The sequence below is a fragment of the Octodon degus genome, unplaced genomic scaffold (genome assembly GCF_000260255.1).
Source record: "Octodon degus isolate 3935 unplaced genomic scaffold, OctDeg1.0 scaffold00004, whole genome shotgun sequence".
Taxonomy (NCBI): Eukaryota; Metazoa; Chordata; class Mammalia; order Rodentia; family Octodontidae; genus Octodon; species Octodon degus.
This window is the reverse complement of record NW_004524580.1, coordinates 29,836,172-29,859,875: the sequence shown is the minus strand read 5'-3', so window position 1 is coordinate 29,859,875 and position 23,704 is coordinate 29,836,172. Positions and strand designations below refer to the sequence as shown.

The following is a 23,704-nucleotide window of genomic DNA, read 5'->3' as shown; positions in this document are numbered from 1 at the left end:
GGGCCCGCGAGCGCCCAGCCGGCGCGAGCTTTCGGCTTGCAGCTTCCGAGCCTGGCCGCCTCCGCGCGGAAGGCGCGGGCCCTTCGACTTGCGGGCTCCCCCCTCGGCTTTGTGGGGACAGCTTGCTGCGGGTGTCGCCCTCGGTTGTGTTCTCCCGTCCTTTCCCTCTGTCACTGGCACAAAGGACTTTGTCCTGCGCCCTCTCCGAAGATGTTTATCAGCCCCTGACAGTTGATCCTGCGGCCCTTCAGCTCTAGATCGTGCCAGGGCTTTTCCCGGTAACTACCTGTGCGAGGCCGCATGCGGGGCACACACCTGTCATCCCAGCTCTCCGGAGGCTGAGGAGGTTTGCCCCGAGTTCGAGGCCAGTCTGGGATACATAGTAAGTTCAAGGCCAGGCTGAACTACATAGCGAGACCCTGTCTCAAAACAAAACCCCCAAAGTGTGGCTTCACTTCTGTTGTCAATCTCCCCCCCCCTTTGTTTGCTTGCTTGCTTTCCTTCCTTCCATTTCCTCCCTCATGTCTTTCTGAGACAGGGTCTCGCTGTGCTTGTAGTTCAGGCTGGCCTTGAGCTCACTTTGTAGCTCAGGCTGGTCTTGAACTCGAGTCGAGTTCCTCCCTGGTGCTGGGATGACAGGCATGCACCACTATGTCCGACTTGGTTTGTATTCTTTTTCTTGTTTTTGTATTCTTTTTTTTTTTTTTTTTCTAAAGAACATTTGTTTTCACTAAGACTTTTTCTTGAGGACAAAACTCAACTTTGTCATCGCCCCCTACCCCATCTTAAAAGATTAGTACAGTGAATGTTATAAAGCAGATAGGAACAATCTGAAGGACTGGAACCAATATCGATAAGGAACAACTGCCTTCTGAATCATAAAAATGTTTAAGTAAAAAAAAAAAAAAGAAAAGAAAAAAGGAAAAAAAAGAAAAAGGGCTCAATGGGGGTTTTGGATTGAGAAGATCCTCACACCTCACATTTCATCTAAGGCATTCAACCCTGGCTAGAGTGAAACAAGTGGAAAGAGGCTCACAGGACAGGCTCCAGGGCAGCGCACTACACACACCTGCGCTCCAAGCCGGCCCCCAGCCCCTGCTGTTTCCAACTCTGTTATTTGCCAGCCTGTTGCGCCTGCCGATGAAGGAGCACGTAGATCTTCTCTTTGGTCCAGTCTTTGTTATAAGGCTGGTATGTCTGGGTATCAGCTCAGTAACCAAGGCAACTGAGGTCTGCCAGATCGACAGTAAAATCAAACAACTGACTGATATCATATGTGATAGAGGGACTGTTGGGGTTCATTCTCTTCAGATGTTCTTCATACATTTTACAAACACCTTCCATGCATTCATTAACAGATTCATAGTCAGCGTAGGTTCTGCCTTCTGGCCTCTTAGTAGGCTGCACCAGCAAAATAGAGTGAGACATCTCGCTAAACCCTCCGCAGCTGCAAACACCGACTCCACAAGTCACACACGAGGTCAGGGGCAACGCTGCCAACAGCCAATCTCTCTGTTTTTGTATTCTTTACACAACTTTGTTTTTATCGTTTCTAGTGAATTTTGATTGGAAAGCGATGGTGCCACAAGTATCTTAATGTTACCCAGAATACTTGTACTCTGGAAGTTTTCTGGAAATACTTCTTGGTGCTTTTGGACTTAGCTTTTTGTTTGTTTGATTGATTGTTTTTTGAGACACCATTTTGCTGTGTTCAAGACAGCATCTTGAACTGTGTGGCCCAGGGAACTCTTGCGCTCTTCCTGCCTCAGCTTCCCCAGTGCTGGGATCACAGGCGTGTGCCACATGCCCTGCTGGATGTAGCTTTAATTTGTAACATGAACTTTCTTTCAAAAGTAGTTCTCATTGCTTTTTGCCTTGATTGCAGTTTTTTGAGCAAGTTTTGTTGCTCAGTAGAGAACTCTTGAGTGATTTGCTGATGGTTATGGTATGATCCTGGTCTTCATATGTAAGGACCTCACCGTCTTGGTTCTTGGAGGCTGTGACTGTTCTATGGTCCAGGAGATGCTCTCTGGGGGCACTGGCAGTGTCTAAAGCTGGTCTGTGTTACACCTGCCTGGTGCCCTGCTTAGGACCTGCTGACATCGCTAATTAATTGATGTTGAAAAATATATTTTATTTTATTTTTTTTAAAAGCTCTGGTATACGTATTTTTATTTATTTGTGTGTGTGTGTGTGTGCGCATGTGGCCAGCTCAGCCCACCAGGGGGCGGGGCGGGGCTGGCTGGCTTGTGGTGCTGGGGGATTGAACTACAGTCCCTGTGCTTTGCTAAGCTTGTTCTAAGTAGGTGCTTTAGACCACTGAGCCATCTCACCAGCCCCGAAAAATATATTTTAATGGAAACAAAACTACCTTCACAGCTAGGAAAAAGGTTTTTAATTGGTATATGTCTTTCAAAGGGCAAGATTAGGGCTGGCCAGATAGCTTAGCAGATGGAAATACCTGTTTAGGCAGACACAGTGGCTGGGGGTTCAATCCTGGGCCAGCCGTTCTGCCCTCGCCTCCGGAGTGTGCTGAGATGGCAGGGTGAATGAGACTGGTCATGGTGGTGCGCACCTGTAATCCCAGCACTTGGGAGGCTGAGAACGGGGATCACTACGAGTCCAATCTTGTAGTGAGACCATGTAGACCCTTTACTGAATACATTAGGAAAAAAAAGTGAAAAAAAGGGGCTGGGAAGATGGCTCAGTAGAGTAAGCGCTTAAGGGCCTGAGTTCAATCCCTGGTTCTGAAAAGAAAAAAAAAAAAAAAAGATTAAATGTTTTATGGACCTAGGTCACAAAATGGTCCTCACTGCATTTTTGTTTTTACTATGTTTCAGGTGGCTTTTTCTCAAGTATTTTTTCCAGCCTCTTTGGAACCCGGGAAATGAGGATTTTAATTTTGGGATTGGATGGTGCAGGAAAGACCACGATTTTGTACAGATTGCAGGTCGGAGAAGTTGTTACGACTATTCCTAGTAAGTGCTGGTGTGACACCCCTGACCCTGCCTTCTCGCTGTTGATTGGATTTGCTGAGACTGAGGGCTCAGCTGGCATGGAAGCCTCCCTGCAGCCCATTTGGGATGGTTTACAGTTAGCACCTAAGCCCTCCGGCCTGGGCAGGGCACTGTGGTGCTGGCTCCCCCAGCAGGGTGCCCCGGGCTGCAGGCAGTGCCCGTGAGGGGAGCCGGCGCTTCTTGCACTGCATCCCAGTGGGAGGACACTGGTGTGTGACTCAGTACCCTTAATTGCCGTTCTGACGAAAAGCCAAAATCGCCATCCAGTTAGGACTCTCGGTCCTTTTACTTATGAAACTTATGAAATGGAAATGGTCTTGGTCAGTGCCTTTTCTGTCCGGCCCCCCAGGACAGTGGTGTCTCCCACAGCTGCCTGCAGCCCTGGCTCCCTTGAGGAGGCAGGATGGCCTGAGTGCCCCCTCCAGCACGCCTGGGTTTGCTTCGCATGAGCTTGGGGCCCTGCAGAGGGGATCCCTAGACCTGGCCCAAGAGTGTGCTACGTGCTACAGGTCAGGACCCATCCTTCCTGGTTTGGGTCTTCGTTTACTTGATGGCCACCAAGGTTCCAGCCTCTGTGGGTCGTGTGAAGCCACCCTTTTAAACACAACCTGTTGAATGCCCAGGTGGGCCACACCGGGGTAATGCAGCACTGCGGGGTGAGCCGGCCTCCATGTGTGCGGCACCCCTGATTGCCCGGACCCGGGCAGGCCGGGCACTGGAGGGACGGTGCGCAGCTCCACGCGTGCAGTGATTTCATTTCTCTTCCAGCCATCGGCTTTAATGTGGAGACCGTGACGTACAAAAACCTGAAATTCCAAGTGTGGGATTTGGGGGGACAGACGAGTATCAGGTATGACATCAGTATCACATTATTTGATGTTCTGTGGTATTTAAACTTTGAGGGTTTTTTTTTTGTTTGGTTGTTTTTTGTTTTTCTTTTTTTAAATTTTTAAGCTACACTATACAGTTCAGGCTGGCTTTGGGCTCAGTGTAGCCCAGGCTGGCCTCCAACTCCACTGCAGTCCTCCTGCCTCAGCCTCCCCGGTACTGGCATTGATTGGTTTCTTAAACAGCAGTAAACCAAAATACATTCTCCCTCATAAATTAGATGGGAGTTACTAGCTTATTTTTTTTTTTTAATTAAAAAAAATTGTTGGTGCTGTTGTTTATTTATTTGATACAGGGTCTCACTACGCAGTTTACATTCGTAGTGATCCTCCTATCTCAGCCTCCCCAGCGCTAGGATTACAGGAGTGTGCCATCACGCCTGGTTTCGGTGGTCAGCACAGCACGTGGTACTGGGGATCAAACTCCGGTCCTTGTGCTTGCTAGGCAGGCGCTTAGACGGCTGAGCTATCTCCCTAGCCTGGGAGTTACTAGTTTACAGTGAGGTACAATTTGAAACTTTCCTTAGTACATCCATTGAATTGAAGTGTAAGAAAGCCAATTTCTCAATTATCAGATCTTTTTATAAAAATCTTAAGACCTAGTTACATTCAGAAAGGCCCTTCAGCTCATTGTCAGCTCCTTCCTCTGTGAGGAGATTGCTTTGGAATTTGTAAAAATACCTCACAGGTTGGGCATGATGATGCATGCCCGTAATCCCAGATAGTCGGGAGGCTGAGGCAGGAGGATTGCCATGTTCAGCCTGGGTGATTTAGCAAGATCTTGTCTCCAGTTAAAAAGTACAGAGGTCTGGGGATGTAGCGCAGTGTGAAGGCCTAGTTTTAGTCCCCACAATGGAGTAACTGACTCCTGGTCCCAGCTTGGTGGGTCCCCAAGCTGAGCTAATGAGCTGCTAGATGCCTGCCGCCACCTAGGCTCAAGGCCCTGGGATGGCTTAGTCACTCAGCTTGAGCTCCTGTGGTCTGTTACGGTAGTGATGCTTCCCAGCACCACTGCCTGCCTTGAACTCATTTTTAAAATTACTTTTGATTTCAGTTTTAGCCATTTCTACTTGGTGTCTTTGGGGACTAATGATTATCATACAAAGTCCTATTAAAGTCTGTTCCTTTTAAAGGGATTGTTGATTAAACATTTTAAGCTATAACCAACAGAAACTTCTGTTAATATATTCGTTTTTTTGGGGGGGTATTGGGGATCTAACTTGGGACCTTGCGCTTGCCAGTAGGTGCTTATGCCACTGAGCTATATCCCCAGCCTTACATTCAGTATTTTATAATTTAGTCTGAGCTCATTTCAAAACTTAGTGGTTCTGGGTTTTGTTTTTTTTTTTTTTTTTTTTTTTTGTATGGAATTGAACTCTCGACCTTGTGCTTGCCAGGCAGGCGCTGTGCTACTGAGCTATATCCCTAGTCCTTTGTTCTGTCTGGAGACAGGGTATCGCTGTATAGTTCAGGCCAGCCTTGAACTCACTGTGTAGCCCATCTGGCCTGCAACTCAGGTGATCCTCCTGCCACCATGACGACTGTGATTTACTATTGATCATATCCTTTCAACCATCTGGTATCTGGGGGCCACAGGATCTGTGCCCGTCACAGCTGGTGCACATGTGGCTCTGCAGAGCTTGCCTGCCTCCGCCTCCTCTGAGCCCCTCCTGTCCTGTGCCCTGGTGTGTGTTTGTCCTGCTCTCCCAGGAGGGTAACAAGGGCTCCCTCTGACTCTTCTGTAGGCCGTACTGGAGATGTTACTACTCGAACACAGATGCGGTCATCTATGTGGTGGACAGCTGTGACCGGGACCGCATTGGCATCTCCAAGTCCGAGCTGGTGGCCATGCTGGAGGTAAGTGCAGGCACCGCTCAGGTACTGGTGCACACATGCATGGGGCTCCAGTGCAGGGACCCAGGATTCCTGTCCCAGCAAGCTTCTGGGAGAGCTGGGTCCCCAGCGTGCTTAGGGTAGACCCCGGCCCTCTGTGGAGCCCAGGGTCCTTGCATACCCCAGCTGCCCTGGGCAGACGGAGCCGCACCGTCTGCTAGCCTGGGCCTTATCCTCTTGCCTTAGCCTCCCTCAGGCTAGGGCTGTGGGGTGCACCACTGTGCCTGACTTGAAAAGATTTTTACGGTTGAGAAACATTTGTAGTTTTACTTTTTTAAAAGCAAGTTACAGGAGTATGTATTAACCTTCAATGGGTAAAGGTATTAAGTACATATGTGCAGAACCCAGTACTAGGGGAAAATACAGTGTTACTAGTGATTGTGTTTAGAAGGCAGGGTTAGGGGTGGGGCTTTTTGCTTTATACTTATCTATTAATTTGTAGTGAGCATTGTTAATAATGTTAACATGTACTTGTGCTGGGTGTAGTGGTGCATGCCTGTGATCTCAACACCTGGGAGCATGAAGCGGGAGGAGCTGTGGGTTCAAGGCCACCCTGGGCTCCAGAGTGAGCTCAAGCCCAGCCTGAGCTGCCTAGCAAGACCCTGTCCCAAGAACAAGACACCCCCCGCGCCTCCTTGGCCCTCGTTCCTAACCAAGGGAGCAGGATGGTGCAGGTGTAAGGCCTCTCCATCCATCTCCTCAGGAGGAGGAGCTGAGGAAGGCCATCCTGGTAGTGTTTGCCAACAAGCAGGACATGGAGCAGGCCATGACCCCCTCGGAGATGGCCAATGCCCTCGGCCTGCCCGCCCTCAAGGACCGCAAATGGCAGATATTCAAGACGTCGGCCACCAAAGGCACTGGCCTGGACGAGGCCATGGAGTGGTGAGTGTCCGGCCGGGCCATCGGGAAGTTTATGTGATGGTCGCCCTTCCACGTGACAGGTCGGTCACCAACACCATCCTCTTTGCAGGTTAGTGGAGACGCTGAAGAGCAGACAATAACCACAGTCGTGGCTGTGGAGCGCGGCTGCGTCCCTCATCCCTTGAGACTGCACTAGGTCTTGTGATGGAGGCAGGTGCTGACTGACGCAGTGCAGTAATAAAGAGCGGAATGAGTGTCTGGTTGCAGGGACCCTTGATTGAATCCATGACTGTTGTGTCGCATAGATCCTCTCCCCGCCCCCTCACGTGAAGGTGCGTGTTCTGTTGGTGCAGGGCTCCTGGACCCACTGCGTTAGAGCGCACTCTTCCCGGGAGGGAGCGCCCTTCCCTTGAACTGGGGTTGTATCTTGTTTGTGTTAACACTAACCACTCCTCCCTCAGGCGTTGGGCAGCACGAGTCCTGTCAGCTTCAGTTTAAACGCATTGGGTGACAGCACGGGGTTACTCTGGTGGCTGCTTTCCCAACCCCGTGCAACTCTCATCTTAGGGCACTTTGTAGTTGTTAACATTATGGAAATTGACCTGCTCGTTCGTGTTGTCACTTTGTGGCCAGGGCCGCGGGCACGCTGACGCGGATAGTACTCAGATCCTGCCCAGCTCGTGCACAACACCGTGGGCTCTGGAGATGTGCTGATCCCTTAGACAGGGCTTAGACTTGGGGTAACCATTTGGAGCCTTCAGAGTAATGTCTGTGAGCTTGTCTAGGAGAAGTGACCAGGGATGTCATTAAAACAATCCTAAGTGGTTATATTTGATGGAATTTTCAACATAATAAAAACATTCACGTTAAAGGAAATAAAATATCTATTTTAAGAAGCATCAGAGCTGTCTGTGTTGTCTTTTTTCCATTTATCCACCGGTATTGGGCATGTGAGTGGGGTGGGAGTAAAACTTGTTCCTGCAGGGAGAAGCCCAGCACTCATTATAAAAATGAGCTTGGGGCTCTGCGTTGCCCAGGGGTGCAGTGCGTTGGGAGATGCGGTGTCCTCCTCACTGAGGCCTCTCCACCCTCCTGCCTGCATGGCATGCCTGGGCTGACCCTGTCCACGAGTGTCCTACCCTCCGCACAGTGCCCACTACAACTGCATACCTCTGGGACCGGCCCTGCCATGCCCAGAGATCTGGTCTGTTCCAAAGGACAAGGATGTGTGCTGGCCACCGGGACATAAACTCAAGGCCCCATGTAGCAGAAACCAGCAGCCAGGGTTCACACTGACATGCATAGGACTTGTCCAGGAGGGCCGTGCAGCCTGCTAACGGTACAGGTTTCAGACAGCCACTTCTGTTCACTGCATCTCAGCTGAATAGCAGGTAACATGGTCTCCAGCCCCAGCATTGTCCCAAGCTTCTCCTGTTACCCTGGGAGCTGGGGACACCAGCAGGCAGGACTGACTGCCTGGGTGCCCTGCAGCATGTGCTGTGGTGGTGTCCCCACTGTTGGCCCCGCCTTGGAGTAAAGTACTTTTTTTAATGTATTTAGTACAGGGACTACAGGGTCTCACTGCATAGACCAGACTTGTAGTGGTCCTCCTGTTTTCAGCTTCCGAAGCGCTGGGGTTACAGGCCAGCGTCTCAGCATCCCCTGGGGGTGGGGCTGGGGCCGGCAAGGCACACCGGGAATTGAACCTGGTCCCTGCATCTGCCTAAGCAGGCACTTTAGTCTGCTGCGCTGTCTGGCCGCCTGGAGTTTCAAGTTTTTATGGCAGCAATACAAGTACTTAGCACAAGCACTCTAGGGTGCTGAGTGTCTCTCAGAAGCACTTCTGGGACGGGAGCATGCACATCCAGGCCCAGGCACTCAAGGAAGGCCTTGGAATCCCGGTGGGTCACAGGTACCATGAGGGTGAGCACCCAACCCGACAGCATCCGCAGGTGCGACCCCGACAGTTTCAGCTGTAAAACCTCATAAGCAAGCTCTGGGTCCCGGAGGTATGTAGTGTTGCTCTGTACTAATAACTTAGCGGCTCAGGTCACAGACAGCGTAATAGGAAGTATCTGATAAACAAAGATCAACAGTGAAGCAAAACGTGAGAAGGTGGGACGCTCACACCGAATACAGCGCTAGTCCGAGCCCTAGCTCCCACAGTGGTCCTTGGGATGGTTCTCTTGCTCCTCGCGTCGCCTGCTGCCCCAAGCTGTCACGATCCTCAGCTGCTTTTCTGCCTTGTCCCGCCCATTATTTTAGGATTTCACTCCACTGAGGTAAGTGCTCAGTACTGTGTCTTTGTGTGAGCCACCGTCCCGAGTGCTCTTGGGAGGGATGCGTGCTTGCTTCTGGCTGAAGTCTTCCAATCCCTGGCACTGAGTTCAAGGAGCTGTCATGCATACTGGAGCGCTCTCAAGCTGCCTGCTGCAGTCCCTGTTGCCCACCAGACTTCCAGACACACAAGGGGCCAGCCTCAGCCACCTTACGGCTCACACGGGGTCTCCAGTGAGGGTTAACGGCAGGTGACTGTAAACTTACAGCAGTTAAAAGCTGGTTTGGTCCCTGGCAGTAAGCGCCTGATACAGCCTTGTTAACCAGTTGCTAGTTTTACTTTTCACACCGAACTGGGAATTGCACCTAGGGCCTTCCCACTGGGCTGCACCCCACAGCTTTATTTTTACTGAGACAGGGTCTCGCCAACTTGCTGGGCTGCCCCCGCTGGGCTACCATCTTACAGTCCTCCTGCCTCAGTCTCCAGGAGTACTGGGATTATAGGCAAGCACAACACTGAGGCAGGTAATTCTTTTTTTTTTTTTTCCTGGCACCAGCAGTCTTTATTGGTTGCCACGGTCTCATGCAGGATTCAATAAATCCAACTCTTCAGGCCCACGTCTGTGGACCTCAACGCTGTGCTCCAAAAGCCAGCTAATTCTTAATAGGGTCATTTATGTTTCTGCTTTTGTGCAGTCTCTTCACTTTTCCTCATGGATGCCCTTCACTGATGTCCACGTATTTGTCATAAAACCTGGCTATTACTAATGGTCTAAGCACTCTGCAGTCTACCCCATAAACTAGCCTGTACCTAAGCTATTAAATTTAACACACAGCATAGGTCGCGTCACCAGCACTTCCTGTCTCCTGCCCTCTAGGCCCTCTCCAACCACCCACCGGCAGTGCGGGATCAGCTCTCCCAGGCTGACAGAAGGCCCTGCACGTCTGTGTGTGCTCGCCCTGCCACGCCTCCTGACCGGCACTGTGTATTTGGTACTGCAAGGACTTGTCACTTGTTTCTAACTTTACACATTTTTTTCTTGCTAATTTAAACTTCCTTTTTATTAAAAAGTGATGCTTTAAACTTTTAGCATGAGGTGCTTTTTGGACAAGACATGGTAGTGGCATTAAACATTTTAATTTTTAAAAAAGAACATGATGATGTTAGATTATACACATTATACAGTCCCCACCAAGGTCCAGCTTCAATGACAAAGCTGTGTGACATGAGCCTAGCAGAGCAGCAGCCTTGCCCTGTCTGGCCCATCCCACTGGCGGCTGCTACTCCACAATGGCCAGGTCTCGCAGGCTTCGGCCTCTCTGTCGCTTGACCTTGTAGCCTGGTCGTAGGAACTCGATCTTTCGCTTCTTTGCTTCACTTTTACTTTTATGTTTCTTCAGCTTTTTCTTGGCAGCAATATCTGGGTTAGTCACAAACTTGGGGAAGAAAACAGACATTTCTAGTCTACCACACAACCCTACTCTGTGTGCACTACGCTTACAGGAGGCGTGAAGCCGAGGTGCCCAGATGCAGCACGCGTGCCACCTCTCACCAAGACCTGGCCCACCTGCAGCCCAGCCCACACTCACCTCCAGTGCCTTCTTCCGCTTGCGCAGTGCCCGCTTGGCGCTCGCCTGCTTCTGCACAGAGGCGAAGGCCAGGGAGAAGCTCTCGAGGCCGACCAGCCTTTTGAGCAGCTCAATGATTTCCTGTGACAGGTTCTTTAGTGCGGGGTCTGGGCACAGAGAGCAGTGGTCAGCAGAAACAGAAATGCTACCCAACCTGCTTCCGGCCCTCCTGAGCGTGTGCACAGAGGCTGGTGCCAGACCCCGAGGCTCCCTTAACACCCGTGCTGCCCCTGGACACAGAGTACTGCTCCGCTTCTCCCCAGGCTGCAGCTCAGGGCCTGCAGACCCACGCGGAGCGGGCAGCAGCTGTGAGAGCAGAAAGCCTACAGCGGCAGGGCCAGACCCTCCCACGGCCACCCCTGGCCCCTGCTCTGCCCTAGCCCGAGCCTCTCTCCTGCCCCGGCACTTAGGGTGGTGGAGGAGCAAAAGGCCCAGAGGCTGTGGGTGCGGAGCACACCCAGCTGCCTCGGAAGCTGCTGCCTCGGAAGCTGCAGCACTGTTGTCTTTTAGGGTCTGCAGTACTGTCAGGCTGGATCAGCCCACACAGTTTCCCCTGAACCCTGAGTCTATAAAGCCCTTCTCTTAGAAAAGGCACAGTGTGAGAAGTGGGCGGAAGACAGCCTGTACAAACTTGTTCACAACTACTGTCTTGATCCCTCTTGTCTGCCTGTTCGCTACACAGCCTGACCTGGAACTCACAGCGATCATGCTGCCTCAGCCTCCTCACTGCTGGGACTACAGGTGTGCACCACCATGCCCGGCAGGGCGGGGAGGCCAGGGAAGAGGAGGCACCGAGGGAGAAGTGAGGTGGCAGGGTGCAGAGGAGGGAAGGGGGCGCAGGGCTACCTTGCTCCGAGTAGGTGCTGTTCAGCTCCCGGAACAGTGGAGCCAGGATCACGGGCAGATAGGGCTTGACCTTGTCCACGCTGAGGTCCAGCGCCAAGGCGCCGAGGAACTTAAAGATGCACGTCCTCTGAAAGCACACAGCCTCGACTCAGCCATCCCGTGCACATCTGGAAAAGCAGGGCCAGCCTGCGCCCCAGGGTCTAACAGCTGCAGCTTAGGCTCAAAGGTGAGGTTCCCGGCACTGGGGGGCGCCTTCCCCACTGTTCACAACAGCCCCCCTACTGCCCTCACTGTCCTGCCCTGCCCTTGGGTCCTACCTTTACGGGGCTACGGGGTGAGTAGGCGGCTTCCAGCTTGGCCATGCGCACCAGCTTCAGGAGCAGCCAGAGCAGCGAGGTGCGGCCACCGGGCCTGGCACCCTCCTCCGAGTCTCTGCTGTTGCCCTCAGCTGTGCTGCCTCTGTTGCCTCCTGGCACCTCAACGTGCCCAGGCTCGGAATCTGCTTCTAGCAAGTACAGGACTTTGGCTATGAACAGCAGATTCTTAACAACCTTAGGAAGAAGGGGGGCGGTGTGAGGAGAAACTAGACTGAGGTACATGGGCACCCTCTGGCCAGGAGAGCCGTGAGTGGAGACCGAGTGCAGCACCCTTAAAGGATTTCTTGCAGGGCACCCCAGCAGGAGGTACATGGTGCCACCGATGTCCTAGCTGCCTGTCCCCCTTGACCCGTGATGGCACAGGGGTGTCTTCACTGCAGTGACACAAGTGCCTGAGCTCAGGACTACCACACAAGATCACCCTTCATTCACACTGTTGCGTGGGGCATGCAGACACAGAGGAGTGTGCATGACTGGGTGTGTGCTGGAAAGCACACCAGACTGCAGTCAAGCCCGTGCCATGGGGCGCGGAAGCACCACTCACCTGCTCGCCCAGGGTTGGCTCCAGGAACTTGGAGTGCAGTTGGTGGCACGAGGCCAGAGCAAGGCTCCTCACCTGTGGAGGGAGGATGCGGGCACTGCCCTGAGTGCTAACGCCACACTGCAGCCTGCTAGACTCATGTGCGTGAACAGCGGAGAAGGTTCAGGCTAGAGGCCTGGGTCCAGCCCATGAAGGGACACAGGTAGTGAGCCCTGGCCACCTGGCCTCTCTCCCCACTGCCCTCCGCAGGAATTTCTGCAGCACGCTCTTGCTGGGCACCAAGCCTGAGAGGCAGGATGCAGCTCTCCTGGCGCTGTGCTCACGTGTGAGGGTCATGCAGCCCCCAGCACGCGGCCACCAGCTTGAGGGTGCACTCCCTCCCACTCTGACACGCGCCTAATGACCACGCATGCACCAGGTTCCCCCAGGCTGGCCTGAGTCCATGGCCCACAGAGGACAGCAGGGCCACGGGGCTTGAGAGGGCAGCATGCTCAGTCGCACCTTGAGGTCAAGGTCTCTTGTGAGGAAGTGGATTGCCGCAGGGCATGGGGGTCTCCTCGACGTCCTCTCTGCTTTCCAATGTGCAACCAGCTCCTCAGGCGAGCAGGAGGCAAAGAGCAAGCCGAAGATCTGGGCGGCCGTGAGCCACACCCAGCTATGCGGGTGTCGCAGGTGTGCATGCACGTGGCCTAGGACGGAGACGCAGCTCACTCTGCAGTTCTGGGTTCCAGGGGATCCCCGAGCACCTGCTGTGCTTGCAACTAGGAGCCAGTGGTGGACAGAGTGAGCCGCATCCTGGAAGCTCACAGAAAGGGCAGTCGGGACTGGACAGGCAGCGAGACCAGGGTGTCCTAGCCTCCGCTAGTCCCCCTCGGCTGAGGCCCAGGTTCAAGGAAGTCAATGGCACTCACTCTATGATCGGTTGTTGAGACAGCATCTCATTATGTAGCCCTGGATGACCTTGAGCTCACAGCGATCCTCCCATCTCAGCCTCCTAAGGGCTGGTTTGCAGGAGTGCGCCACTGTACCAGGTGGATGGCCTTGCTTTTTTTTTAAAATCATGGACATTTTTCTTGCATCTACTTCATGGAATGTTCCTGTTCTGATTTCCCAAATCTATCTACTTGTTCCCTGACAACACAACAGAAAAGAAACACTCACTCCAGATCCTGCACAGCGTCTCAGCGGGCTTGGAGAGCTGGATGGCGTTGCACTCCTTGATGAGCTTACTCAGCAGCGTGAGGAAGTGGAAGAGCAGGCGGTCAGCTGCTTTCTCCAAGGTCTCCTCCACGATCTGCGCGCAGGCGGAGGGGACCCGCGCCTCAGACTGCAGGTGCTGTGCAGTGGGCCCGGGCCACCTGCGCTTGCCCGTGGTACCCCCGCCCTCCTGCCCTGACAGTCACATGGGTCCCTGGACACCGCTAACGGCCCCTGGGGACAGAGTGACCCTCTATCTTCATGTACCACACAAGGTAACTCACTCTTACGTCCTTTAAAGGCTTTAATCTATGAGCCACACCACTGCAAATGAAGTTTCTAAATCACAGCTGGCTGCAGTTTTATTCCCAGCCATCACTCACATCTTGGAAGTTTTCAGGGTCAATTTCCTTTTCAATGATGGGTAGAACAGCTCCAAGCCTTTTCTCAAAATCAGCTCCTTCACTCTCCACAAACAAACCACAGGTGAGGGCGGCGAGCTGCCTGTTCAGCCTCTGTGAGAACAAGTGTGGAGATGCCCTTGTGTCAGGCCCTTAAGCACTTAAACGCTTATTCTATTGAGCTATCTCCCTGGCCTCAGAAGCATCTCTTCCTGATGCCAGGAATCCGCAAAATATGTAGTTCTGAACACTAAGAAATGGAGAGAAATCTTGACACCCAAGAATTTATTTTTAAGACAGAGTCTTACTATACAGCCTAGGCATGCCTTGAACTCATGAACAAAAGCAGCACTGACCTTCTTCGCTCCGAACCAGGAGGTGACCAGGCTGAAGAGCCAGTCCCTCTTCTCAGGGCTGAGCTTGCCCAGTAAGGCCTTGATCGCCAGGGCTGCCATCTTCTTGCAGGTGGCCGAAGCGTCATTCACGGTAGCCAGGCAGAGGGGGATGAAGAACAGGCCACAGTTCTCATGCAGCAGGCCCTGTGGGGAGGAGGGCGGCTGAGCACGAGCCTGGAGAGGCAGCCTAGGGCCCGGGCCATAGAGGGGACAGGACAGTCATGTGCCAGAGGAAGATGCAAGGGTACCTGAGGGAAGGCGTCAAAGAGGTATGCAATCATCTCCAGCGCAGACTCACGCCCTGTCTCGTGCTCGTAACTAGGGCCAGAACACAGGGCAGCCTTTAGCAGGGGCACTGCCAGGCCATGGGTCGCAGGCAGCAGCCTGGGGAGAAAGCCCCCCTAGCCTGCGGCCACGGCTGCACTTACTTCAGCTGGGCGAGCAGGAATTCCAGGTTGGGTCTCAGTCTCTCTCCCAGCGGATAGTCCAGGATATACCTCAAGAAGACCTGCAGGACGGGTATGGTTGGCCTCAAGCCTGAGCCCTGATGGGCTGCCTGGGGACGGGACTCTGCCACAGTGGTCCCCTGGGCTCCCAACCTAAGCTCGGCTGTGCTAGGTGGGACAGGTTCCTGGATGAGAACACTGTCACCACGCCGAGGAGCAGTGCCACGGCAACAGCACTGTCCATACGCAAGCACCTGCGAGCTTCCCGGTCCCCTGAGCAAGCAAGCGATGCTGCCATATTCAGGCAGAGCAGTGAAGGGGCAGAGCAGGGGGCGACCTGATGTGGGCAGCAGAAGTGCAGCGCCAGCTCGTGCCCTCACACCGCGCTGGCGCTTTAGGAAGGAGCCCCATGCACAGCCCGCACGGCAGCCTCACCCAACTGCCCAGCCGGCTGCCATCCCCGGGGACAGGCTGGAGCCCGCCCTCCTCTGCCTGAGTGGCAGCTGTTCCTCCCTGTTCTCCCCTCTGCACCCCAAATCTCCAGTGAGACCCACCCCACCTGAGGCCCCGCTGTCCCACTGCACACCTGGCGGCACTGCACCCTGGCGGGCTCACTCTGCGCAGAAATGGCCAGTGTGGACACCTTCCGCATGACATCGTCGATTTCCGGGACCAGCAACTTTCTTGATAAAATAGCCTCAAACATGAAAGGAAAGGACACTCATCTCGGGTCTCACTGTAGACAGGCGCACGCGGGCTCCGTGCTAACTGGAGCCACGGGCAGTTTTTTCTTTTTTTGGGGCAGGAACCAGGGATTGAACTCAGGCCCTTGCACTTGCCAGGGAAGCACTTATTCTACTGAGCCATCTCCCCAGCCCCTCATGGGCAGTTTTCAAACACAACAAAACTAACTTCTGAGGAAGAACAACATGCACCTAAGACAGGCCAGGGTGGTCCATTTTAGGTAACGCATGCTTTACTTCAAGAAGAGACCCAGGGAACGGAAGGAAAAGCGGAGCCCGGCAGCGGCGCCGCAGAGCGCATGTCCAGACACTGCTTCCTGTGTCCTCGTGCTGCACTCACTCCACAGCCTCCCTTCTAGTCACGTCTCTAACCCTTTCAGTTTTTGCATTTTGAGACAGGCTCTTGATAAGGTAAGTCGCCCAACCGGACTGGAACTCGCAGTCCTCCTGCCTCAGCCTCCCAGCTTCAAATGTTTCTATAAACACAAGTTACCTTGTCACTGACCCATGAGAACGCTGCCCCTGACAACGGCTCTTACATGGTATGTCCTACGCCATTCTAACTTGGGGCCCAAAGACTGAAAACTGCTAACGCCAACGTTCGGAGATGCCGCACCTTCAGGAGGCCGAAGGCTGTGGCTTGTCTGGAAGTGTCATAGATGTCCTCCTCGGCGTACGCCAACAGAACCTGCAGCTGCTTCTCGGTGACCTGGTGCGACTTGACTTTCTTCACCAGGACAGTCACGCACTGCAGGTACAACAGGGTGTTGACCAGGCAGTGCCCGACGACAGGTGGCCCTGGCCCTCCGCAGGGAACCAACCCGCTGCCATCTGCCCCTCACCCACCTTGAAGCAGTTCACTACCAGGTGGAAGTTGGGGCCCCGGGCAGCCCCCAGCCTGGCGTAGTTCTTCAGCAGAAGGAAGAGGTGCTTCGCCAGCTGCCCTGCTCTGGCATCTATGGATGGCAGAGGGAACCGCAAGACCCAGATGAGGCACTGCAGAGCACCGGTGCTCACCTGGGTAAGGGAAAGACAAGAACAGAACAACTCCTGAAGCCAGCGGCACTTGCCGTGTGGCCCAGCGGAACAGATGAGACGCTGTGCCAGGCATCATCCAGGGTTTGGGCCACCTCCCGCAGTCCTCCTGTCAAGGTCCTCCTGACAGTGACAGCAGTGCCACCCCATGCTCTGAAGCTCACAGGCTGCCCAATACAGCACCCGCCGTTTAGAGCGGTTTCTTAGTGCGCCCTGCTCTCTCCAGGCTTGTGTGGCAACACAGCACACTCCTGGGTTCTGTTGCTGTCACTGGGGCTGAGGTCACAGCAGCCGGCTGTGCTGAGCTCGGCTGGCCTCTGCTCAGTGTCACAGCTCAGAGATGACAGAGGGCTCTGGCCCTGAGGCCAGGGAATCACTGAGCACTGTGCACGGGGGCAGGGAGAGTGCGAGCTGGCACCCAGGGCTCCGAATCTCCAGCTGAGAGTGCAAGGGACAGAAGACAGCCCGGAGCCCCAAATCCACAATCCCAGTCTGCAGTGCTGCCTGCAGGACTTGAGACGCTGCTCAACCCCCAGCACCATCTGAGAAGGAGGAGGCAGTGGGCAGGGGAATCCCACAGCCATAGGCTCCCATGGGGACTTGGGATGGGACCCTGCCCGTGTTGCCACATCTACTGAACATTAAAAACATCTGCCTCAGCGCCGGGCGTGATGGCGCACGCCTATCATCCCAGCACTCGGGAAGCTGGGGCAGGAGGATCACCAGGACCTCCAGGCCAGCCTGGGATACAGCGTGAGGCACTGTCTCAGAAAAAACGAAGCATCATCTTTGCCAGGGGTTGGAAGGATTAGTGGTAACAGCTTCAGGGGAGTGACAATGGCTTAGGGACACTGCCATTCAGTGCTGAAGTTGTCCTGGGATCAAGTTAGATTATCAGTGGGCCAAGGGCTAATGACGCTCAGGTCCTCAAGGGTGGGGGTGGTCTGGTGCTGCAGGCTGTGGTCTTCCGCATGACACAGCCCCACTCACCTTCACATCCCGGGAGTCCAGGCAGCTGATGAGGAGGGACACAAAAGGGTCCAGCATCTCCAGGTCACGCTCACTTGAGGACCGGATCTTGGCTGTTTTCAGACTCAGGTGCAGCAGCTGCAAGTAGGAGAGGAAAGGGGAAGTGAGGTGGAGGGCGGCGCAGCCGGAAGGGTCCATGGGGCGTTGAGACTAGCCCTGGCACAGCCCGAGTGCAGCACTGAGAAACATCCCGCCCCTGCCCGGCTGTGGCCAGGGGACCAGAGAAGCACGCTAGCAGGCTGCGCCGTCCCGAGGGTTTCAGGAAGAGAGGAGTGGGCAGTGACTCGAGGCACAGAGCAGCCAGGAGGCTGGAAGGTGAGCCCGGAGGACGGGGTTTCCTTCCTGGAAAAGAGCTCCAAGACAGACATGGTCAAGTTCTTGTCTGTAAAAGCGCCCATCGCTGAGCATAGTGGTGTACATCCGCAGCCCTAGCACCTGGGGAAGCGGAGGCAGGACTTTAAATTCCAGCCTAGCCCATGAAGCTTAGAGGCTCTGTGAGATCCTGTCTCAAGCAGAAAAAATCCACAAAGTCAGGGATGCAACAGAGCAAGTGCCCCGGCCCAGTCCACAGCCACACAAGACAAGCAAAAGCTCCCAAGCGGCTCAGTGGCATGCATGTGAGGCTGCACTGAACCCCAAGAGGTCCAAGGCTGGAATACTGATCCGGGAGCTGTGTCGCGTGTATCAAAGGCGAGCAGCCCTGGCGCTGCGCTTCCTACCCGCAGCCCAGACTCGATGAGGATGTGCATATTGGTCTTCCTGGCCACTGCAGCTTTTGGCCCACCTCGGACAGGTGCTGGGGGCAGCAGAAGGCAGCTCTCAGGGGGCAGCCGAGGGTCAGGCACAGGGGTGGCTGCGTTCCTGCCAATCACAGGGACAAAGATGGGAAAGAACACTGTCACTGCCCCAGGGAAGTTGCTGTGGCCCCAGGGCTAATACAGTGCTCTGGTTCTCAACACGGACAGAGCAGGATGGTGACTGACGTCATGGGAGCCAGGCGGGCCCAGGGCAGCACAGCGAATGCTGACCACAGCCAAGGGGCACTGTGCCGCTGCAGGAAGATGCCATGGACTCCCATACCCAATAGCGGCGCAGCCCAGGGAGGCTGGCACGAGCTTCTCAGGTACCTGGTGGTCAGTCTGAATCAAAGTAGGTCATACATATTTAAATCCATCCTGACAGTCAATAAATATTTAAACCAAAACTGGGCTGAGAGAGGCCAGGAGTGGTGGTACACACCTGTAATCCCAGCACTTTGGAAGCAGAGGCAGGAGGACGGTTAAGTTTGAGTTTACCTGGACAATGTAGTGAGAGTTTGTTTTGGAACAAAAAACTACAGAGGGGGTAGGAAGGGTATAACTTAGTGTGAGGGCTCTGGGTTCAATCCCCAGTACTGAAGAAAGAAAAAAAAAAAAAAAAGAAAATGTTGTTAGACTGCCGACTGTCACAACTACCTCAACTCCAAGAAAATCTCATGTTAGGTTTCACTTGTAAGAACCTCTCCCCAAACACAGCAAAAGTAGTACTTTTTTTTTTGGTACTAGGGATCAAACTCAGGACCCTGTGCTTGCCAGGCAGGCACCTAGTCTGCTGAAGTATCTTCCCAGCCCAGTAGTGCCATCTTACAGTTTTTGTTTTTCACTGAGGTAAATTAGTAAGCTACCTGAGAACAAGCACTGAACATCTCAGATTTAAGCACCTCCAGAGCAGCCTGGCGTTTCCCCACACTCACTTCTCCTTCTCTGTGAGCAGTGGAAGGTTTTCGCTGACCAGGCCGTAGCTGAGCAGCAGCAGCGGCTCCGCGGCCATGGCTGGGTTGACGATCAGCCCCGCTGCGATGCGCCGCAGGGTCTCGTGAACCTTGCGGGCCAGCTTCAGGCTCGTGGTGCTCTGCAGGACCTGTGGGCAGACAGACACGCTGCTGAGACAGCCCGTGCCACCCGCATGCGGCCTCGGCGAGGTTTTCCCTTGGAACCTTTGCTTTCTAGAGTACTTTTCCTAACTTTGGAGTACACCTTACTAAGACTTTGAATGGACAAACACAAGTATGTCACCCATGGCCTCAGCCCTGTGGAGGCTGTGCTCCCTGGTCCCCTCCACCCTCCCTGGTGGTGAGGCTAAGATGCCATTTCTGAGTACGTTAGAGGGTAATTCTTGCTTGCTCGTTCATGAAATGCACAGTCAACTCTTGAAGGAGACCCTGCGCATCAAGGGCTACGGTGAATGGCGAAGCCGCAGCGTTTGCAGCCTCAGCAAAGCACCAGTGCTGGGTAGCCACTATCTTGTGCAGGGCCCTCAGTCCAAGGTGTGGCCACCCCAGAGCAGCCTAAGGCAGAGCTGTGCAGAGCACCCAGCACCGGCAGCTTGGGGGTAGGGAGGGGGGCTTTCAGCTCTAGCTCTGTCCACGTGGCTGGACAGAATGAGCCAGCAGCTGCAGTGAGAATGACACCTGCAACTGGCACAGGAAGTAACAAGGAAGGCAGGCAGCTAAGTGACTCTTCTCCTTTGTAGGGGACAAAAGGAAGTGGAAAAGGCTGTGAGCTTCAGCTCAGAAAGATCTGGAACTTGACTCTTTCTTCCTTTACTGTGTTCTTTCTGCTTTCCTGAGATAATGTCTTGCTGACTTGCCCAGGCTGGCTTAGAACTTGGGATTCTTGGGTTGCTGGGGAGATAGATCAGTGGCGTAAGAACCTGCCTGGCAAGTGCAAGGGTCCTGAGTTCGATTCCTGGTACAGCAAAAAAAAACAAACTTGGGAATCTCCTGCGCCTCAACGTCCCGAGTAGCTGGCGTACAATGTGCACTGCCTCACCTGGCTCTCCAGAGCCTGTGAAGCAGAGGTGCCCCGTCGCCTGGCACACACAGGCAGCGATGGGGCAGCAGAAGCGCACACAGCAGCTTTTCTTCACAGCTGCCGGGAGGGGAGCTGACCCGAGGCCATGCGTGTGGCGCTATCCGCGGGAGAAACTCCCCCGACCGGACTGCTGCTTTTCCTTTCTCAGGGTGAGGGGTGCAGCAGGGGCCAGGGCTCTGAACTGCGCCCCGACACAGGGCTGCCACCGGCCCTCGGGCATCGGCACCTGCATGCTCCTCTGGGAAGGCAGCCTGCGCCTGCAGCCCTCACCTCCTTCAGCGGGAGGATGAGTTTTGTCACTTGATCCTTCCCTACGAACTTGCCCAGGATCTCATAGGACTCGTAGCTCTTGCTTCTCCGCGCCTCCATGACCTTGGAGAGGATCTGTTTCACTTCCTTCTCCTCAGCGACGGCCCCAAATAGTTCCCGGTTGAAGATCTGTGCGGAGAAAGGCCAGATATGAGGAGCAGTGGCAGCAGCAGTCCAGGCCCCACGCCAGATCCCACGGCGATCGCAGGGCTCCGGGAGCGGTGGGACAGCAGATGGGCCAGATCCTGCCTCTGTGAGCACAGCTCAGAGGCCTGGCACCCAAAGCTGTGCACAAGGGAAACAGACCCCGTGCTTCGCGCCGAGGAATGTGCATACTTACGACTTAATTATTGAAATATAAATACTTAAATTGATCTTCAAAATCACTGTCTATAGTTTTTATAATGAACAAAAGGCTGCACAGCAGATTTATTCTCTTTCCAATCCTACTTCCTAAATTATATTACAGTATCAACTTATGCTGGATTTGTCAGCGAGGTTTCAAACTTAAACCAAGCTTACCTGAGGATCCTTTTCTAAAAACCCCAAGGCCCTGTCTGACTACCCTGCAAAATGGATTCCTGGCAGTAACAAACTGCTTGTTGAGAAAGCTCCCGACACCCACGGCAGCTTTCTTTCCAGACCTCCCCAGAGTACCACCTGCTCATGCGAGCCGCACAACCCTCTGCCAGGCTTGGACACGACAGCGTGTCGCCCCCAGGCCACTCAGGTGCCTGGCTCAGAGGCCTCACCTCAACCAGGATGTCCAAGCAGGCGTCCAGGTCCCCAGCCTGCAGGTGGCCAGCCAGGCTCTGTAGCAGCAGGTGGACGGTGAAGGTCAGCACGTGCACCTGTGGTGAACACAGACAGGCACGGTTACGGCCGCAGGCTGCGCTGTGTACACCCACCACTGCACTGTCAAATGTTGATTATTATTATTTTTTTGCATAGTTACTAATTCTTAAATTTTTTTTAGCAGTGCAGCTTTGCAATCCATAGTGTTTGTACTCCCCATTCGGGGAGCCAGACCATGTTCACAACACATCTTATTTTTTCACCCCCCCATATGTCATTTTTTTATAGTTATAAATGGTTCTTGTGGATCTTACGTAATTTTTTAAAAAGCCCTTGGATTTTGGCAGTGTCTACACTATTAATACTAAAGCCTAAACCAGCGGCTCTTTCAACACCAGATCAGTTACTTTAACAACAGCAACAATAACAAATAAACAAAAATAGGCCAGACTTGGGGAGTGGTGGTCAGGAGGAGTAAGGCAAGGCGCGGGGCCACTCAGTGTCCCCTGCAGCTGTGGGCTTGGGGGCAGCGCGGAGCCTGTACATGCTGAGCTCGCCTCAGCTCCAGCCTGGAAGCCAGTGTGGGGAGAATGAGCAAGGCCCCAGCCCGGGAGCATTCGGCCTATAACTGGGGGCTGTCCTTGCTGACCACCCTGTAACCCATGGACAGGTGCTGGGAACTGACGCTGGTTCAAAGAACTGAACCGAGTGAAAATGCCCCCGATCTGAGCTCGAGTTCCAGGGAGACGGGAGAGGCTCTGCCCTGCTTCTCCATGGAGCACAGGGGTACACAGAGCGAGGGTCAGCTCTGCATCCTCCTCACCAGGCCCCAGCCAGAGGGAACCGTCCTTGACTCCCTGCAGCCTCTCCTGTCCCGCCCTCACCCTGGCCTGGGGATGCAGCCCAGCCTGGTGGGCCCCATGCGTGCCAGGAGTGGGCGTGGCAGAGCACTGAGGCCCAGGGTGCAGCTGCAGCCCTAGGTGGGAAGGCTACTGTCAGCTGGACAGGGAGCTACATGGACAGCAGAGGACACGACAGCTGCTACCTAGCTCCCCCAGTCAGTCTTTCTGGATGGGACAGCAGGATGGTGACAAATAGGAGGGGGCCAGGGAACCACACATCAGACCTGTGGAAGCTGCCCGATATGAAGACCAGAGAGCAGGACTGGGAAGGAAATGGAGGAAGAACAACATGGAAAGCTGACATGGTACCGACCCTGCTGAGGAAGGATATGCCGTGGAGCAGGACAGCGGAGAAACACACATGCACAGAGCTCAGGGACAGCCACATGCCTTGCCATGCCTGCAGCAACCAAGCAACGTCTTCTGCAGGCAGACAGAACTCAGAAGGTTCTGGAGGACGTGCAGAAAGCCAGGACAGCACTGGCATCAGCGCAGAATCATGTCTAGGACACAACACCTTCAAGGATGACAGTGACCTGGACATGCTGGGATGGAAGTCAATGGAGGGCCCATGCAACCGGCCTGCTCCAGAACTCCTCAAGCAACTTGGGAATGCAGGAAGGAGGGGTTCAGGGAAAAGGGACAGCTGCAGACTCTTCTCCCGAGTTGTTTAAAATGTCTGACAAAGCTGTCTTAACTGCCTGACAGCCTTCTGCACACAGCTGTGCACACCCTGGAGGCTGGAAGCCCACTCGCAGCCCGTGGGGTGCGGAGAGCAGGGCTGGACATGGAGTAACAGGCCTCACCCTAGAGCAACCCCACAGCGAGCGACACGTGAAGCAAACAAGCCGTTTCGGGGCCGGTCTCACACTGACAGAGAGGCTGGGCTGCCTGATGTCAGGCTACACGGGGAAAGCCAACCAACCACCTTGGCCAGGGTTGTGAAGGAAAAGTGGTGGTGTTTCTCAAACTCCGTCTCCTGGGAGTTCCTGTAGAGCGGGTGCAGAGTCCACACCTGTGTCCTGCCCAGGACTCGCTGTGCTGCTGGTCTGGGCCCCTTGGAGGAGGGATGCACAGCCAGGCATCTGCACAGAATGTTCTAGACTTTGCCTGGTTCTTAGTGCTTTTACACTTATGTTTGAACTCTTAGCTGAACATGTAGATTCTTTCTTGTCTGCTAGTGGCCAAGACCTTTAGGCACATTCATTAAGCAGCTCAGGATCCAGACAATATGAAACAATGCAAGTAACTTCCGAGAAGAAAGTGGTCACG

General features: G+C 54.1%; 2 protein-coding genes and 1 pseudogene across 3 annotated transcripts in view; 1 reads left to right on the top strand and 2 right to left on the bottom strand.

Moving 5' to 3' along the window:
• Nucleotides 1-6,857, top strand: part of Arl1 (ADP ribosylation factor like GTPase 1) — a 7,359-nt gene extending 502 nt beyond the window's left edge. Inside the window, exons 2-6 of the mRNA XM_004623842.3 lie at nt 2,841-2,978; nt 3,786-3,867; nt 5,650-5,761; nt 6,501-6,679; nt 6,768-6,857. Coding sequence (XP_004623899.2) covers nt 2,841-2,978; nt 3,786-3,867; nt 5,650-5,761; nt 6,501-6,679; nt 6,768-6,798 — 542 coding nt within the window. The 3' untranslated portion in view covers nt 6,799-6,857. The remainder of the gene's footprint in view (nt 1-2,840; nt 2,979-3,785; nt 3,868-5,649; nt 5,762-6,500; nt 6,680-6,767) is intronic.
• On the bottom strand, nt 1,114-1,428 carry LOC101567923 (annotated as a pseudogene).
• A 3,197-nt stretch (nt 6,858-10,054) lies between the features above and the next one.
• Nucleotides 10,055-23,704, bottom strand: part of Utp20 (UTP20, small subunit processome component) — an 81,033-nt gene continuing 67,383 nt past the window's right edge. For both annotated transcript variants that reach the window (XM_004623841.2, XM_023716811.1), the window contains exons 44-62: nt 21,488-21,586; nt 20,697-20,864; nt 19,307-19,473; nt 18,294-18,435; nt 17,536-17,652; nt 16,357-16,527; nt 16,127-16,258; nt 15,354-15,464; nt 14,750-14,829; nt 14,570-14,639; nt 14,283-14,465; nt 13,909-14,040; nt 13,490-13,622; nt 12,830-13,017; nt 12,332-12,403; nt 11,728-11,961; nt 11,411-11,537; nt 10,526-10,671; nt 10,055-10,372 (exon numbers count right to left, since the gene is read on the bottom strand). In XM_004623841.2, the coding sequence (XP_004623898.1) occupies nt 10,217-10,372; nt 10,526-10,671; nt 11,411-11,537; nt 11,728-11,961; nt 12,332-12,403; nt 12,830-13,017; nt 13,490-13,622; nt 13,909-14,040; nt 14,283-14,465; nt 14,570-14,639; nt 14,750-14,829; nt 15,354-15,464; nt 16,127-16,258; nt 16,357-16,527; nt 17,536-17,652; nt 18,294-18,435; nt 19,307-19,473; nt 20,697-20,864; nt 21,488-21,586 (2,628 nt within the window). In that variant the 3' untranslated portion in view covers nt 10,055-10,216. The remainder of the gene's footprint in view (nt 10,373-10,525; nt 10,672-11,410; nt 11,538-11,727; nt 11,962-12,331; nt 12,404-12,829; nt 13,018-13,489; nt 13,623-13,908; nt 14,041-14,282; nt 14,466-14,569; nt 14,640-14,749; nt 14,830-15,353; nt 15,465-16,126; nt 16,259-16,356; nt 16,528-17,535; nt 17,653-18,293; nt 18,436-19,306; nt 19,474-20,696; nt 20,865-21,487; nt 21,587-23,704) is intronic.